This window comes from Mercenaria mercenaria, chromosome 1 (genome assembly GCF_021730395.1).
Source record: "Mercenaria mercenaria strain notata chromosome 1, MADL_Memer_1, whole genome shotgun sequence".
Taxonomy (NCBI): Eukaryota; Metazoa; Mollusca; class Bivalvia; order Venerida; family Veneridae; genus Mercenaria; species Mercenaria mercenaria.
In genome coordinates, this window is record NC_069361.1 from 12730718 (window position 1) to 12750605 (window position 19888).

At 35.4% G+C, this 19888-nt stretch overlaps 1 protein-coding gene across 4 annotated transcripts in view; it reads right to left on the minus strand.

The window, feature by feature from the left end:
• Nucleotides 1-288: 288 nt before the first annotated feature.
• LOC123544950 (kinesin-like protein KIF16B) overlaps nt 289-19888 on the minus strand; it is an 85059-nt gene continuing 65459 nt past the window's right edge. For all 4 annotated transcript variants that reach the window (XM_045331128.2, XM_045331126.2, XM_045331127.2 and 1 more), the window contains 5 exons: nt 18321-18359; nt 17667-17777; nt 16988-17077; nt 16387-16467; nt 289-8572 (listed from right to left, as the gene is read on the minus strand). In XM_045331128.2, coding sequence (XP_045187063.2) covers nt 8417-8572; nt 16387-16467; nt 16988-17077; nt 17667-17777; nt 18321-18359 — 477 coding nt within the window. In that variant the 3' untranslated portion in view covers nt 289-8416. The remainder of the gene's footprint in view (nt 8573-16386; nt 16468-16987; nt 17078-17666; nt 17778-18320; nt 18360-19888) is intronic.

The following is a 19888-nucleotide window of genomic DNA, read 5'->3' on the forward strand; positions in this document are numbered from 1 at the left end:
CATTGGTGTGGGGAAAGAGTGAATTGAAGCAAGAATACTGATATTACATGAAAATTGTGGAGAAACAAAAACTAAACAAGGAATTATCTTTGTGTAACAAGTTTATTATGTGATGAAAACGTAAAGGCACAGAGTAAACAAGGATTTCTTAACTTGTGAATTAAGCAAACATACAATTTAATGTGTACTGGCTACAAAATATTTCATTATGTAGTTATCACCATAAAAAAGACACCTTTATAGTTAAGTCAGCATAAACAACATGAAGCAAACAAAACGTTATTGCCAATTCCACATATTGTTCTAGCATTTTATTATTAGTGTTTTATTATTTCACATGTTGTTTTAGTGTTTTACTATTTAAGATATTTCAGTTATTGATCACACTTTTGTACTTGTACAAAGATATGTTTTATCACATATTACAACCACATGTTCACACAAGAGATTCTTTTTTATCAGAGAAATTGAGATAAAGATTCATTTCAAATAAAGTGGTTCTTTTTGTATATTATATATTCAATTATTTACACTTTCATGCAAACACAATAGCATCAATATGGCAAAAAATTGTATTCAACTTATCTTCATTCTAAACAAGCAATACAATAATTCAAGAAGCAATAAGCAGATTTGTACGACCCAGCTCATGATGTCTAAATTAGATTTAGTGCAAAGTGCTGGTGTAATAACAAGAGGTTTACAGTAAATACTAAAATCAGGATTTGTTCTTCTCCCTTTTTGTAGACAGCTTTATTTCGACATATGAGCCACGCCATGGGAAAACCAACATAGTGGCTTTGCGACTTGCATGGATCCAGACCAGCCTGCGCATCTGCGCAGTCACCTATGCCATCACCTAGGTATATAAAATTCTTTTCTAAAAATTCAAAAAGGACTGAACAAAGAATGTTTCACTGAAAATGAAAATATCAAATTGGACATACAGTTAAAAAAAATCTTTTTCATCTTTTTAATGATATCATAAATAACATTAAAAGCCCCATCAGCGTACATGAATAATTACATAAATAACATCACTGAAGTTAACTTATGAAATATAATGCACCACAAAGTTTTCACAGGTAGATTATTTTGTATTTGGACACTGATATGTATTGAGTAAAATATAAGGTCCTTCTAAAAGTAATAATAGCATTGTTAATCAATAAAATGATATAATACACAATATAATAAATATGACTTAATTATTAGTAAGTTACACAGAATAGTATGACTAGATTATACAGCACATTTACAAACTTGTTAATCACGCGGATGGCTCGGGCATCTCAGCCATTAGTGGTACCCCTGGCTCAGCTGCAGCGGTTTACAAAACAGTGACCAGAAGTAAGAAATTCATGTATTTTTCAAATCTTAATTATTCTGATATTCTTAATCCATAGTTTGACACGATATTTGGGCAGACTGTAATGAGATTAAGGTATACATGTTAAGTCAAATTACAGATTTAGAATTTCAAAACAATGTTCAAGATGTGAAAAATGCACACATTTCTTTATTCCAGTTATATATTTTGTGTACTGGCACCTAATGCTGAACAGCGAATACCTCTATTTACTAGGAAGGCCGAGTGGTTGGAATATTTCGCCGGAGTGAATTTCAGGCCGGTATTCCAATAACTTTCTTAAATACCTCCAACACATGCTCTTTTGGTCTGAAGTCATAAACTGAAACTCCCTAATGGAGGAAATGTAATCAAACAGAAATTACAAATTGTCATTAAACATCAGCTACCTTGAAGTATAATTTCAGCAAAGAATATACATGTGGTGAAAACTGCAAACCAAAATAGAACTTTAAAATATGTTTTTCATTTTATTACAACAATTCCTGTACACGAGTATTTATAAAATCTCATGAATAAATATCTCCATAAAATCTTTCAGCCTGTGAAATTGCATCAGAGCAGCACCTATATAATTATTTATGCATTAAACTAAAATACATGCCTCTAAAAAAATCAAAATACCAATAATTTTAAGCCTGTTTAAAGTAACTAATTCTCTAACACTGATACAAATAATTTTTTAATGGAATATGAGAGGAATCACACTCTTTCAATAGTTTACAAGTGTATGACAGCTGCACAGTTAAGTGAGAATGGAAGTTTAAAAAAAATTATTCTGTTTGTGAATTAAGAGTCATTTTACAAGGCAAATTTAATATACTGTACCTCAAAAATGCTGCTTCAGTTTCAACTGTATTTGAGCCGCGCCATGAGAAAACCAACATAGTGGCTTTGCGACCAGCATGGATCCAGACCAGCCTGCACATCTGCGCAGTCTAGTCAGGATCCATGCTGTTCACTTTCAAAGTCTACTGCAATGAGAAACAGTTAGCGAACAGCATGGATCCTGACCAGACTGCGTGGATGCGCAGGCTGGTCTGGATCCATGTTGGTCGCAAAGCCACTATGTTGGTTTTCACATGGTGCGGCTCATTTATATTTCTATGTTAAGTGGGTCTAATCATCACATACCTTGTTACTAAGAAAAAGGACAGAGTCATAGTCTGAAAATATTCACTTAATATCCAACTTTGCATATTTCTGAAAACAAAATGTTAGCACATGAAATAAATCTGGAAGCTTGAGTTACCAACAACAACAAAAAAGACTGCAACATAAAAAATTAACTCTTAAATGAATAAGTGTCCTACATTGACTACATTCCCCAAAACATAACACATCCCTTAGATTAGAAATATAAAACAAAATACCAAACATTAAAACAAAAGATGCAAACAAAATTGTCTCCCTTAGCTCTGGTAAATAAACCTATACACATGGAATTCAGATAAAATACATGTATATAAAAATGTACATGGATGAATTTGTGTCACTGATAAAAATGGCCATCATCTGGTAAGTCACAGTACCATTGGATATTGCTAAAAGCCATTTGGAAATATAATAAAATTCTCTGGTCAACAATACTTTAGAAAATTCTTACAAATAAATGTTACATAGAAAATGATTTCATCAGAAGTGTGTTTGTTTTGGGTTAAAGCCGTTTTTCAACAGTACTTCAGTTATGTAATAGCAGACTGTTGACCTTACAAATGTTCCTGGACTCTGTGCAAGCACTAAAGTGTTCTCTGCAAATAACTGCCAACTTCAACCACATGAATCAGAGGTGGAGGACTTATGATACAATGTCTTCAATTAAAGCTTCATGGAGAACATGCTCCTTAGCTGGGGATCACACTCGTGACCCCGCAATCCGCAGATCTGCACTCTCCCTATTGAACTAAGCAGGCAGGCTAATTTGATCATAAGAATCCAACACCAAATATAAACTTGGAGAAGTATACTGAGCCAGTGGTTTTACTACATTTGAAAAATCATAGTAACAGTTTTGTCCAGTTTGAAATTTAACAAGGGTTTTGTCCCATCTTTAATCTTTAGCCTGCTAATTTTCTAAAATGGACTGGTCTATCATTTAATTTGGGCAGTACCATTTATTATTCAAAGGGGTTTTTACTGAAAATTTACAGACTGAATAGCAAACAGTCAGACCAAGATGAGCCTGCACAGGCAGAATCACTTGCCGCCAGCAGGCTTAAGGTTAATAGGAAGGGGTTATCAAAAAGTTTTAAGCTTCCAAGAAAACTTCATACTACAGACCATTAAAAATGGACAACAACATAAATCCTTAAAAGCATCTTAACACTGCAAAAACATAATAGTTTAAAAAGTAAACAATTTTGTCAGATCAACAAATTTTATCTACAAACTGAACACAAAAGTACTTGGCAAAGCTATATCATGATACCCATAGTACAGTACACCAAACAAAGCACCTCAATACAGAATGAAAATGACAGTTCCTTATCAAAAATATTCCAATCCATTTAATAATTAGTCTCAGCTACTTCTATTTTATAACCCCTCTGAGTATTCGAATCTAATCTGATAACAAACCAAGTCCCTCTTGAACAGTAGTACAAGAAACATACATACAAAGTCAAGCTAAAAACTGCCTGCATTACTCTTTTGTTTAATTTGCTTTTGCAAGAGCCATGTTAAACATCACCTAGAGATCTGTATGTGTCATGGTCAGAACTTTGTACATTCTGAAAAAAGCTTGAACCATTTTAATTCTACTGGCAAGAATGGGATTTGTACCAAGTAAATATCTAGTCCATGAAAATTAAGAAGTATTAAAATGCCAGCTGACTGTTAAAACAATGACCCATGATAGCATGGTGTGCAACTTTCAGTCTCAAAGTATGTTGTGACCTAGATCAGTGATTTCCAATAAACAAGACAGGTCACTACTGACAACAGATCATATCTTTCTATAAAGTTTGAAATACCAATACATTCTACAGGTATTGCCTGGAAACCATTATGATCTTGACCTTCGATCTACTGACTCCAAAAACAATAGGAGATCATCTTCTGACAACTGACATTCACTATATAAAGGTTGGCTTCCATAAACCCAAGCATTCTCCAGTTACTGACTGGGAAACGTCTACAGTCTCCATGTCACTGTAACCTTGAGTTTTTACCCAATGAACTCCAAACTAAATGGTAAGGTAGTGACCACATGCAATCATTCTATGACTGACCACTGTAGGTTCCAGATGTTCTCCAGTTATATTCAATCACTATGACCTTGACCTTTGACCAAATGATCCCAGAATGTCACTGGTTATCGACTGCAGTTTGACCACTGTACAAGTTATTAAGAAATTGTTTTCAACCTTAAGGTAACTATGTGTGACCTTTGATCTACTTAACACCACCTTTCATCCAATGACCGAAGGCAAAATTAGAAGTTTTCCCACTTGTTTCAAGCCTCTCATTTCCTTATGGATAGAAATAACATATAGAATTGCCCTGCTTATCTAAACTGTTATACAAGGTATGTTGGACATTCTAAATATAAAACTGACCCTCTATAATATTGATGGTACAGTTATGGTGTAAAATATAAATAATAAATGAAGTATTAACAAAGATACATGCAAGTAAAATATAAATACATTAAAATAATCATAATGTGTACATGTAAACCGGTATTGGGCATACATGAAAGACATCCTATAAATTTTACATATTTGTATGTGAGCACTATAAAACTAGAAGGTGTTTTTGTCATAAAAACATATGTCTCCTCACTATGTATACCTTTAGCTATGACGGCCATTGTGTGCAGCCAAGCAGAACATGCTAATGACATGCACAACTGGGATCGGTACTGATCACTCCTGTGAAGTTTCGTCAAAATCCAGCCTGCAGTTTGACCTGTGAAAGCCGGACAAGATTTTTCTATCTTTAGCTCTGGTGGCCATTTTGTGCAGCGAAGCAGAACATGTCGGCGATATGCACAACTAGGCTTGGTACTGATCACTCCTGTGAAGTTTCGTCGAAATCTGGCCAGCAGTTTGACCTGTGAAAGCCGGACAAGATTTTTCTATTTTTAGCTCTTGCAGCCATTTTGTGCAGCGAAGCAGTGCCTGCAATATGCACAACTAGGCTTGGTACTGATCACTCCTGTGAAGTTTTGTCGAAATCTGGCCAGCAGTTTGACCTGTGAAAGCGGGACAAGCTTAATGTGGATGGACAGAAGGATGGACAGACAGACAGCAAAGGCAAAAACAATATGTCTCCCCTGCCTATGGGGGAGACATAATGAGCCTATAACTGAGACATTACAAAGCAACATTGAAACATTACAAAGCAACATTGAAACATTACAAAGCAACACCGAAAGCCTAATGTAGATTATCACTGCAAACATAAATACTGAACACAAGTATAACCCTATCAACCATATACTGGATTCCCCGTATCCCTACACAATAAATCCTCTAGTATAACAAGAAAATATTGGTAAAACCAACGGACGCTCCCTGAAATATGATTATTGCATACCAAAAAATAAGAAGTGGAATTTACTGACTGGGTACAAATGCTGAATAATCAAATGGCAATATCTCGCTGCAAAACCTTGAGAAAAATGTGCACACCTCCTGAGAGTGAAGCATCCTATGAATTTTCGATGAATTCCAGCCAGTGACTGCTGAGACTACTCCTGACTAGGATGGCACTATAGTTTACTAATATTGATTTATTAAAGGGCAGTAACTCATTGAAAATTATCCGACCGGAACATGAAGATAACATGCCCATCTCATCTTGGGTGCAAAGCAGCCTATGAAGTTTTGATGAATTCTAGCCAGTGGTTCACAGCTGAGAAATACTCTGGACAAGAAATGGTACTGCAGTATACTAATGTTGAATAATCAAAGGGCAATAACTCAGTGAAAAATCCCCCAACAAAAACAAAGATAATCTCCTCTTGATAGTTAAGCGGTTAAATTCCAACAAGTGGTTGCTGAGAAATAGTCCAGACAAGAATTGTACTATAATAGTATACTACTGTTGAAGTACCAAGGGCAATAACTCAGTAAAAAATCATCCGGCCAGAACACCAAGACAATATGTGCATCTCCGCTTGATAGTGAAGCTTCCTATAAAGATGGCTAAATTCAAACTAGTGGCTGCTAAGAAATACTCTGGACAAGAACTGTATATAGCATACTACTGTTGAATACTAAAAGGGGAGTAACTCAGTGAAATATCATTCGACCGGAACATGAAGACAATAAATTATGCGCATCTCCTCTTGAAAGTGTGGCTTCCTATGAATTTTCAATAAATTCCAACCAGTGATTACTGAGAAATACTCCAGACAAGAATTACGGGACAGACGGACAGACAGACAAAGCGGCGACTATAGCTTCCCCTTTGTGGAGCATAAGTACTACTGCCCAACAATACAAAGTATTTATTCTACAGCACTTTTGACAGTAGTTTCAACTTTCCTCAAATACATTCAGACCCTTTTATTTTCAAACAATGGTTTAAAGGGTAAACAAGCTACATATTATACACGTATGTGTCTATATAAAATAATCTAAAATGTTCCCATGTCTTGGAATTCATGTATTATTACACATTCTGCCATTAAATACACACAAATAAAACTTAACTGTAAAACCATCTCTTTATACATGCATATTTCATACCAGTAACATATTTCAAGGGAACACCCATGTTTTAACAAGCAAATGCCCTTCATAAATATCAGTCTCTGTCTATGGTAGAAGAGATGCCCTATATAATATTTCCTTAAGCTAGCAGACAAACAAAGCAAAAGCAAAATCTAGCATGTTATTTTCCTGATTTTGTGTTCCCACGAATACACTTTACTAAAAGCAACCAAGAAGTATCATATGCTTTAACCTTTACCCTGCTTGATTTAAAATGGACTGGTCCATCATTCAGTTTTGGGAAGTGCCACTTATTATTCTAAGGGATGTTCACTGAAAATTTATCAATTGCAACATAACAGAGAACAATGCAGACCATGATCAGCCTGCACGGACTTGCAGGCTGAACTTGGTCTGCACTGGTCACAAAGGCAGAATCACTTGCCGCCAGCAGGCTTAAGGTTAAGAACTAATTATTGTTTGATAATGGTCTTGGACAACAGTTAATGACATGTATGAATGGAATGGTGTATTTTTTCACCATAAAACATTGGTTATTGCTATGTCTCATTTATAGCAAACTGCCAGACATATAGTCAACTGCCAGACATACAGTCAACTGCCAGACATATAGTCAACTGGAATTAAATTCTAACTCATCCTTCCTCCAAGTGAAGAAGACACAATAATGCATTCTTTACTGTATTATATAACATAAAATTCAATTTGAAATTATATAAAAAGTACATTGCACACTCCATAGGGCAGATAAAATGTCTGTGTTGATAATTTACACAAACCTTCAGAGGTATTCTTTAATGGCAGTTCTAAAATTTATATGAGAACAAAACATGGTTAAATTTTGCATGTAACCAAGTAACACATGGCAAGATTCGGGGTTTACAAACTAGACTGAAGTCAAGTGAGTTCAGTTATGAGTTCAAAAGTTTTTTTTTTTTTTTTTTGCAATTTAGGTAAGTCAAAGTAGCAAGGTAATGAGTTATCTTTGCATGAAATAAACAACCAAATATTTTATTATGTTGTCCTGGAAATAACTTATTAGTCTACTTATTATATCAAAGATTCAGTTGGTTTATCTGACAGACTAACTGAAAAAAATATTACTACATGAACTGAAAAAAAACACAGTCTTGTTTCTGTGAGAAAAACAAACATGATCTGATATAAAAATGCTGGAAGAAACTAAATGCACACATATTCTGTTGAAAATCCTTGACAAAAATCCTTAACATATGTTGTCCAATGAAGTGTATACCGGTATTCCTTTTTCTACGCAACATACCTATCTTATTTACATAGCATCATGGTAATATTTGTTCTATAAATGACTTTCACCAATATGATGTATAAACACACAGATTTTTTTTTAACCAGTTCCGTATTTTGAGTTTTCAAAGAGACCTTTCTTGAAGAATGGGTTGAAATCACAGAGCACTTGTTTAGAGAGGAATTCATTTTTCGAGGAATGTAAACAACAAGATGGAATCTTTGAGCAGATTTCTATCACACTGTTCACATAGAACTGAAACAGAAAGCAAAGAAATGTAAACAACAAGATGGAATTTTTGAATAGTTTTCTGCCACACACTTCATGTAGAACTGAAACGGAACACAAAGAAATGTACACATCATGACAGACTTTTTGAGCAGATTTCTGTTACACTCTTCACATAGAATTGAAACAGAAAGCAAAACTTTTGCAATCACATCTCTGAATGCTCTAAATATATAGACAGAAAACTGAACAATAAATAAACTTGAAGAAACCCAAATACTTTAACTTTACCCTAAGCTCATACCATGCTAAAAATAGCAGTCAATTCTCCTAATTTAAACTTGACATTCATTATCTCAGTATGTTAAAATTGAATTGAATTCGATAGATCTATGAGATAATATAAATTATTTCCTTAAAATAATTTCATTTATTCCTCGAGACTTAAAATGTTTGTTAGTTGCTAAGGATTCGGGATTAATCGGCCTTTATTATTCAGTTGAACTGGTTCTCGTTTTATTAATACAGTACTGATGTGCATGTTCAGCGAGCCGAGAACACAGCCAGTTGTTCGATATAAAAGCAAAAAGCCCGTGCAGATTTCTCACATTGCGTCTGAAAGGGCGAATAGACCGTTATTATACACTGACAGAATCTACAGTTCTTCTACATGTCGTTCAGTAAAGATAAACTTAAAGTAATCTTAAATTGAGATGCCGCATGAACGTGTTAGACCTAAACGACAAGGCCGGGAAAGGAAGGACGAAGGTCACAGGCAAAATGTAAGAGCAAAATCGTCAACCACAGGAATATCACCATAGGACGAGAGGAGAGAAACAAAAGGCCGGCCAGGAACGAGGTGGGGAATCAGATACCTCCACATGACCTTGGAACACGAGGGACCGGTAATTGTGCAAACGATATCGAGAAGGAAGAAACAGACAGTTACAAGATAATGCTGGTGGGTGTATTACTAATATTATTGATTTTTAAGTATTTTATATGGTTCGGGTATTTCACAAGACTATGTCATGGTTAGAGGTAAAATTTCAAGGAGGGTGTGGCGGTGTAAGTGTATAGGTCATCTATACTAGGCTCGTCTGTATGGTCAGCATGTCTAATATTGAACAAAAGTTACAGTCTGTAGGAAGATGCGCAAATTAAATCATACCTTCTGTTAGTCTTACCAGTGTCTTATTGGCGGCACATCTGCTTTCCTCCCTTGAACAGATTTTCAGAGACGAATATATCAATTTGGCATTATGCCGGTCAAAGGGGCATTTAGTTATCAAAACGTTTTTTGTAAGAAAGACATTTTAGACTGTCTACCGACGGTCAGGCTGAAAACACTCGGGCAGAATTATTCTATATGCAGTGGTCGTAAGCGTTCATTATTTATGCGGCGACATATCTAACCAATCAGTGATAAAGTTCAGAAAATGCTTTGTTACATGTACAAGTTTTAGCATGGCGTGTGCTCGGTGGGCAGTTTCAGTTGCGTCGGGTGATATCGCCCGCATCCTGGTCTTAAAACATAACAGACTTGTGGTGGCGATGTGTGCAGGTTAATGACGCAGCGGAAACGGTTCGGGCGAGTACACGTCACTGCATGTGCAATTACTTCATTAATATTCAAATTTTCCATAAAAAAGCACATACTTCGCTCCACATTCGGGAGTGTCCTGCAGTCAGTATAACTTTTCAGTGAAGTATCAAAACCCACATCCCGGGATAATTTGCAAGTAGAACATTTCAGAGACATTTTAGGGGTCAAGATTGGGGTCGCGCCCGGAGATGAAGTTCAAATGAAATTTCGTCTCAGAGCTCAAAAAAAAAAAGAAGAAATATCGATATAGTTAACTTAGCAAATTCACCGGTCAAAGTGGACTATATCGACCCAAAATAACAGCTGTTAAATTTCTAAAATAGGTCAAGATCTAGGTCAAGGGACTTGTCATCAAAAAAACGCAAAACGCATACCGTCTAGTACGTTTAATAGTCTTCTCTGCTAACACAAACACTGGACTGACACAGAAAGTTTTTATTTTGATACAACACTTCCTTTTGAGGAATGGATAACATTGCAAAATTTGCTAGGATTTAAAGATACGCCACAAAATACCTGTATTCTTTTGTATTTCCACGACGGTAGTTTTACATGATTTGCATGAAAAGATTGAAATATACAAGTATTTAGTAACAAGTTGACGGTGACATAGATTAGGCCAAAACAAGGCGTTTAATGACTTAATACTATATTTAATCAATGTAACAATATGTACAGAAATTAGTGTATTAAGTTAAATTTCGAACACATTTGGTTTCTTCAATGTAAAGTAGTCATTCTATGCTATGCTCTTAAAACTATGATGATAGAGATTGATTGAATAAGTTTTTGCATACGAAGCTGTAAAACTCATTTATTTAAGGAAGGGCCTTGATTATCCATCATGGCTGTATATTACTTGTAATTTAAGAATGATTTCATGAAGTTTCCGTGGTTAAAAAGAAAAGGTTACTAGGTCGTGGTGGGCATTAAGAATTTGTGTTGAAATCAAACATGAAATCAGGCAAACAGCAGAACTATCTAGACGATTTTACTGGAGGTGGTTTTGCGGCTTTAAATGTATTTAAGGATTTGATAGCAGTTGGCAAACGAAAAAAAACAAAGCAATAATGATTGAAATTTTGGGGTTCAGAGCCTGATTTGTAGACCTACAGATGGTGATCCGAATTCTGACCACTACACTTCAGAAAGTAAATTAAAAAAAAAAAACAAACAAAAAAAACGATTGTTTCACAGAATAGTTTTTATTCAGGACTGCAGATGTATGTGGATTGTTTCGTCTCTGCTTCATCCGGCTCATTCTGTTGATTTAGCAAGCCTATCACCACATAAGGGTTGAGATTTATTTAGATTTAACAATACTAGGATTCTTGCGATATTACAGTCGGTATACCCGTTTTTTTTTTTAGGACTATCTTTGGATTACCAATCAGGGTAAACAGTTGTTTTTTCTGCAAATGCTTGGGGTGAAGGTTTGGATTAAAGGTCATTGGTGTCACGCAAACTGTTGCCAGACACGTGGCATAAATGTGGCATAACTTCCGATAGAATTGTTCTAGAACTATTATATTATTCCCCATTTATCTGGGTACCGACTTGTCGAATAAAGAAATCAAATTCAGTGGCGATTATGTTTGGGTGCCTTCATATAAATATTTTATTCAAAACCAATCACGTGCCTGGTCGTTTTAATGGCATTTGAAATGGCCTGCTTCGCCTTCAAATTGAAAAGTTCAAGACATTCTTTATTTAGAACAAAGAAGTATAAAATACACATTTTATTTCATTGGTCGGAAATCTCTACCGATTCTCTGATAATGTGTAGCACTGCTTTTAAAAGCATTTGAAATATTTCGACAATTATAACCGGTAAAAGTATAGCCTATACTTAGTGAATACGTCATCATGTTTATTCATGACGTATGGTTTAGTGTAAGGGTTCTCATCAAAGTTTATCATACCTTACGAGCATTATTTTCATTAGTTTTTATACGAGAGTGTTTTAAAGTAATCTATTACAGGGTTGTCATACGGAATCAAATTCATTTTTGCGGCGGTAGACATAAACCTGTTTTATTGCAGATTTATTATAACTACGAATAAAGGATGTTTATAGTTGTTTTCATATTAGCCTATTTTGGCAGGACCTATTCAGATTAATTAAGTGTACTGGTAGATTCAAGCGTCGGTGGGATCCGGTATTTAGAGAAGAGGCTGACCTGTCTTTTACGGACAGTATTTGGTTTATACGTTTAATAAATTCTAAGACAAATCAGAAAGGGGATTTATTTTGTTGAAAATACAAAACAAAACCAGTGTAGCTTGCCCATAATTCCATTAATTTAACGCGATTCTATGAAATATTAAGATACTATTTTCTTATGGGCAATATCCCCCGAGTCAAACATTCAAAAGACCAATAGTTCAAGCAGTTTCTGAGAAAATGTTCATCGCTACCGACGCTTTACATGCTAGAGGTTTAAATTTATGACAATTATTCACAATTTGGACACAAATTCAAATAAAACTTGTGTGTGCCAAAAGTTGATACAATTCTTCATTGATTTAGGTAAACTATTAAACAATATCCGAAATTACGAATTTTTGGGATTTGAAACTATGTATGTACTTTTACCATGTATACACGCAAATAAAACAAATAATTTTTCATGACTACTTACTGTGATCAGAAGTTCTGACGTCACAAATAACCTAACATCGAATTATTTTGTTAAGATCTAGTTTGCCCAAGATTTTTACGGTTAACCAAATCACACTATAATGTGTTATGCCACAGCAACTTTTTTCCCGGTAAAATGTTGTTCAGATTTATGCTATTAGGGATAAGTGCATCAATACGCTTAATTAGTTTTTCCTATACGTACTGATCATTCGTATTAGAAAATTACAGTATCTTTCGGTAACACCGCGTGATATTTTCGACTCCAGCGTTGGCTTGCCGTGTGGATTGAATGTTTACCTATATTTTATGCGTTCGCTATAATTTCTTTCGCGCGGAATTCATTGCATTTTACTTGAGATTTGCCGCGGTCACAGAGATGCTTAATAGAAATTGTAAATGTCTAATATTTCTTTGTGTTGATTTTTTGGGGGATAAATTTTGCAAAATTTATTGTGGCGGAAAAAATCATAAATCGAGAGGAGACGGGACGCATGGTGTTTGTTAAACAGCTTTCTAGCACTGAGTGTTTGGTAGCAGCTCTTGACTTGCTTCGTGGCATCGTTTTGGTGCGGAGCCGTGGTGAGCTGAGGTCTGCTGTCATACATTCGGGTGTGGTCCGTGTGCTGGGTGCCGTCTGCGGTTTTTAGGGGTCATCGCATCGCGTGTTGTCTCATGCTTGCGCTGGTCTCCTATCGCTTGAAGATAGAGCGGCCAAAAACATGCCAACTTAACTTTTCAATGTTTTTCTCAGATCTATTGATGCATTTACCTTAGCAGATGTAGAATATATTAATTTAGAAATCAAGTATTTTAAGTCATTTGTTCGTCATAATGTGTTATATGATCTTAAAACATTTAACAGTATAACAATGAGATAAATAAAAGACAAAGAATGGTACATGTTCTTATTTTATGTCGAGTAATATGGAATAATATAAATTATTTCCTTAAAATAATTTCATTATTCCTCGAGACTTAAAATGTTTGTTAGTTGCTAAGGATTCGGGATTAATCGGCCTTTATTATTCAGTTGAACTGGTTCTCGTTTTATTAATACAGTACTGATGTGCATGTTCAGCGAGCCGAGAACACAGCCAGTTGTTCGATATAAAAGCAAAAAGCCCGTGCAGATTTCTCACAATTGCGTCTGAAAGGGCGAATAGACCGTTATTATACACTGACAGAATCTACAGTTCTTCTACATGTCGTTCAGTAAAGATAAACTTACCCTCCCGCCACACCCCTAAGGTTGCTAATGCAGTAGTTTTTTATGGTTAACTTAGTTTTTTTGGTGAAAGACCTGACATTCTGGAGAAATTTGTGTCAGATTTGCTGCGTTTTGTATTATACTTTCAGGGTACAGATTTCTTATATGGCGTTTATTGAAGATGTCAGTGAGCTGTTAGTGCAACGTACACTGTGAAGTCTCCGATATCCCAATTATAATCATACTCAAAGAAGTTACGAATGAATGTTCTGTGATAGAAGCCAAGTCGAAGGAACTTCAAAGTACCGTAGATAGATAATTCCTGGAAATTAACTTTTGGATAGTTCCCGATTTATGGAATTCAGGTGTATTGTGTTGATAAATAACAGCATTCGTTAGAATGTTTTTAACTGGAGCTGTCTGCTTTTTTAGGATATCGAAATTAAATTAATGTTTAAGACATTTTCTGTAAAAGAATATATAGGAAAGAAATTACATGAACTTGTGTATTACTTTAGCTTAGGTATTTTCATTTATATCTTAGCTTCTAGATAAAAGATAAGGCTCACTGGCAGTTATTTATGTGTTTTGTAATTTTTATGAATCGGTAATTATACCTTAAATGTTAGGACTGTCGCTCAAATAATGTTGAATTGAGGGGATCAGGCGAGATATCGAGTTAATTAGATTGCTAAGCAATAACCGGTTGGGTGTTTGTTTTGTGGCGATTTATACGGTAGACGCCGAACTAGAGATATATCTATGCGTTTGGTGTGATGAATTTTATTCGGAACAGTTCAGTGTAATTTGCGTTGTCGTCTGTCAGTTATGGACACGGTCCGCTCAGTTTGGTGAAGCTATGTTTGCCTTTATCGGGCCTATCACAAGGGCATTATTGTCTTAAACAGTGCACCAAAGGTTTTTCATTGCAAAAGATGCACCTTGCTATTTAAGGTTGGTTGACCTGAAGTTGCTTCGGGTCACTGAGGATTTCGTCCTTATAGTACTGGCGAGTCCTAGATTGCATTGCGTTGCGTTGCGTTGCTTGCTTGTGAAGTGGTTGTAGTGCACCACTATAGGTTCTGGTGATGCCTAGGTTGCTTTGCTTTTTTGCGTAGTGAAGCTTCTATAGTGAATAATTACAGTATTGGCGAAACCTAGGTTGTGTCTGTAATGTATCACTATGGTACTGGTGAGGCCCAAGTTGCATTCCGTTGTCCGTAGTGCTTCACTATAGTGTTGGTAATGCCTATGTTGCGTTGTTTTCTTGCGATATGAAGTGTCTGTAATGCATCACAATGGTACTGGTGAGGCCCTGGTTGCATTCCGTTGTCTGTAATGCTTCACTATAATGTTTGTGTGGTGCCTATGTTGCGTTGCTTCTTGCAAGGTGAAGTGTGTCTGGGGTGCATCAGCTGGTGTTTTGTGTGGTAGGCCCGGTCAGTCCGTATTTTAGTTTTACTAGCTGAAGAATTGGGCTGTCTCATGAATATTTAACGCGTGCCGTTTTCGTGGACAATAATGCCAATATTGTCGTTCTTGTTTTAGCACAGACATATATCAGACAGCTTTCTAGCACTGAGTGTTTGGTAGCAGCTCTTGACTTGCTTCGTGCATCGTTTTGGTGCGGAGCCGTGGTGAGCTGAGGTCTGCTGTCATACATTCGGGTGTGGTCCGTGTGCTGGGTGCCGTCTGCGGTTTTAGGGTCATCGCATCGCGTGTTGTCTCATGCTTGCGCCTGGTCTCCTCTCGCTTGAAGATAGAGCGGCCAAAAACATGCCAACTTAACTTTTCAATGTTTTTCTCAGATCTATTGATGCATTTACCTTAGCAGATGTAGAATATATTAATTTAGAAATCAAGTATTTTAAGTCATTTGTTCGTCATAATGTGTTATATGATCTTAAAACATTTAACAGTATAACAATGAGATAAATAAAAGACAAAGAATGGTACATGTTCTTATTTTATGTCGAGTAATATGGAATAATGTGTCATATCATGAGAGAAACAGCCATAAATAAATAATTACTGGTCCTAAATCTTTCTACAGAAACCAAGTCACCTTAAAATAACAGCTGTTGTTTATGAGCAATAAACAAAGAGTTTCAGCGATAACTACTTATGTCCTATCCCATACCCTGCTAAATTTCTATAACCAATACGTCCATTTTTTTAATTTGGGCAGTGCCAATAACTGTTTGGGGTGATTACCAAAAAGATACTGACTGGATGGCAAATGGTGCAGATCTTGATCAGACTGCACAGGCTGATTATGTGTACAGGCTGATCATGATCTACGCTGGTTGCAAAGGCAGAATCATTTGTGTCCGGCTTGATAAAGGGTTAAGTCATGCTATTTCTATCAGTTTTGTAAAACTCACCTCAAGTTGACTTCTTCTCTCTGCTGCCACTTTCTCTGTTTTACTAAACAGTTTCTTTGGTGGAAACACCAACGCATTTATCTGTAAATAGAATAACATTACAAACATTACATTTAAACACAGTCACTCAATCAATATAGTTATCAAAATCCTAATAGTTATTTCAATATGCATATTTAGTGCTAATTATGAAACTATTTTGTCAGATTTTTTCTATAACATTTAAAACTGAAAGGTCTATCCTGCAATCTAGGCATTCGTAAGAAAAACATATCTCATGAAACAATAAATCTACCTTAAAGAGTCAAATATCTCTATTTATATATATATCTTTTAAATGGATCGGACATCAATGTTATCAAGAATACCATAATGTTAGCTACAGAGTTCATGTCTTCTACAAGCAGAGAAAGATTTTCCAAATCTTTTTATTAGTTTTGTTGTCCAGAGGCATTTACTTAATTGAGAACTTTGATAAGTACTGATGTGCTGTTATTTTTCATATGTATGGTAACTACAGTGTCAATGTGTCTCAGAATTATGGATTGTGCAATTACTTTATGCCATATTTTTGTTGTTTTAGTCCAGTAAAGATGCATACCTCAGGAATTTTGGACTTGATGTCCATATGAAACTCTCTGAACTTGCTGTATCTTCTCATAACTGACCATACATCATCTCCAATCACAATCTACAATGAATACATTGTATACTTAAATATCTACATATACTTCAGTAAAACTTAATGCAATATCTAAAGTAAAAGGTTTATGAAGATTGTATATTTTACACTTAAATACAAATATCACCTAAAGTATGAATGCAGCATGTAGTTGTAGTACAATACCTCTTGTTGTGTAACAGCCCTGATCAACTTTCAATTTAATCTTTAGGTTTGTTTTGTTCAGTTTTAATCACATATTAATTTTTAAGGATTATTTTCCCTTTTTATACTACTAAGAAGAGGAAGATTCCAGAAATTCTTTCACCTGGGTAAAACCACTGGTCATGTGAAATCAAGCTGAAAGCTTCATCATAGGAAAAAAATCTTGCAAGGCTTTAAAACACAGTGGGGTGAAGGGCAAGCAGTTTTTATACCTTAACTACTTGGCCAGGGATACCTCGAAGCTTTCAGGTAAGTAACAAAAGCCATGAAATTTGTTTCATGCTGGAGAACAATCTGTTCAACATCTACTCTAAATCAATTGTTCAGTGTAGTTAGAAAGGCCAACTAAATATAATTTGTAAGTACTCATGGCATTACTTTTAAAGTGACCTACCTTGACTTCGTATTCATAGTGACTGTCAGATCCGTAACACTGTAGTCTGTACATTGGAATAGTTATAATGATAGATTTTGGAGACTCTTCAAATTTACTTAAATTACCAGTCTGTAATCAGAAATTATGTACCATTAACTATAGAGTAAACTAAATATGAAAAATGTACAAAATTATGCTGCCAGCATTTTAATGTAAAGTCAGTGCACTCGCTTAGCCTAATTGGGACAGCCATGGGGTTGTGAGTTTGATCCCCAGGTGAAGCCTATGTTCCCTGTGATGACTGATAGAATGACATTGTGTCTGAAATCATCCGTGCTCCACCTGTGCTTCATGTGCAACAGTTAGGAGTTACTTATAGAGAACAAGTTTGAACTGGTACCAGGTACAATGGTTAGGTTAACTGTCCACCATAACATAACTACAGAATTGTTTAAAATGGAGTTAAACCCAAAACAAACAAACATATCTAATGTAAAGTCAGTATCATTTTGTCAAAATAAAATACTGTCTAAATTTTCAAAGATTTGACAAGTATCAGAAAAACTATATTTCTTTCAACAAACAAATAAAACAAGGAGTTGTTATCATGTCTCCTGGACTACAATTTGGATAAATGTTACAGTACAAGGGAGTGACAATCATAAAACTTACACTTTTTCTTCTAGGCACTTCTCCTTCTGAATCAGCTGACTGAAAAACATTGTATTCATCACTTTTATAAAAAAATTCACAAAACAATCAACTTTTTCAAGTTAGCAAGAGGTCTAAGCTGGCCCCTTATAGCTCATCAAATTCAGTTGACCTGTTTGTGCAATGGGCAGAAACCATTTGAACATAGGCGAGACAGGTTACACAGAAACTATTTCTGCTTTTTGCTGCACAAAGTAACTTTTACAAGATGACAAACATTTGGTGGGTAACACCCACGATTGCCCTAGTTTGGAATATTCTTTATTAACTGTTGAAGAAATAAAAAATGCTACATGCCAGATTTGGAGAAGATACACCAGGCAGTTTGACAGAAAAATTGTTTAAAGAACAAGAGCTGTCCGTAAGACAGCCAAGCTCGACTATTCGAAATATTGTCACAGAAGCAGGGAATTATTACCCAAAATGTTAAATATCAAAAGAGTTTTAAGTTCGAAACAGGACATAATTTGACCAAAATGCATATCAGAGTTATGGGACTTGATGCTATAAACTAGTTTAATAACCCCGAAGAAACATGTTAAGTTTCAATTCCATATCTGCATTAGTTTTGGAGATAGTTACTTGCATGTAAAACTTTAACCAGAATTTTCTAAGTCCAAAAGGGGGCATAATTTGCTCAAAATACATGTTAAGAGTTATGGAACTTGACCCAGTGAGGTTGGTAACTGACCTAGAAAAAGAATAAATAAGTTTCAAAGCTATATGCCTTTTGGCAATAGCTGTATGTACTTGCACGCAAAACTTTAACCAAAATTTTCTAAGTCCAAAAGGGGGCATAATTTGCCCAAAATACATGTCAGAGTTATGGGACTTGATTCTATCAACTAGTTTTATAACCCCAAAGACACATGTGAAGTTTCAATTTAATATCTGCATTAGTTTTGGAGATAGTAACTTGCATGTAAAACTTTAACCAGGATTTTCTAAGTCCAAAAGGGGGCATAATTTGCTCAAAATACATGTCAGAGTTATGGCACTTGGCCCAGTGAGGTAGGTAATTGATCTAGAAAAAGAAAAAATAAGTTTCAAATCAATATGCCTTTTAGTAATAGCTGAATGTACTTGCACGCAAAACTTTAACCAGAATTTTCTAAGTCCAAAAGGGGGCATAATTTGGCCAAAATACATGTCAGAGTTATGGGACTTGACCCAGTGAGGTAGGTAATTGATCTAGAAAAAGAAAAAATAAGTTTCAAATCTATATGCCTTTTAGTAATAGCTGTATGTACTTGCACACAAAACTTTAACCAAAATTTTCTAAGTACAAAAGGGGGCATAATTTGGCCAAAATGAAGGTCAGAGTTATGGGACTTGGTGCTATCAACTAGTTTTATAACCCCGAAGACACATGTGAAGTTTCAATTCAATATCTGCATTAGTTTTGGAGATAGTAACTTGCATGTAAAACTTTAACCAGAATTTTCTAAGTCCAAAAGGGGGCATAATTTGCTCAAAATACATGTTAGAGTTATGGAACTTGACCCAGTGAGGTTGGTAATTGACCTAGA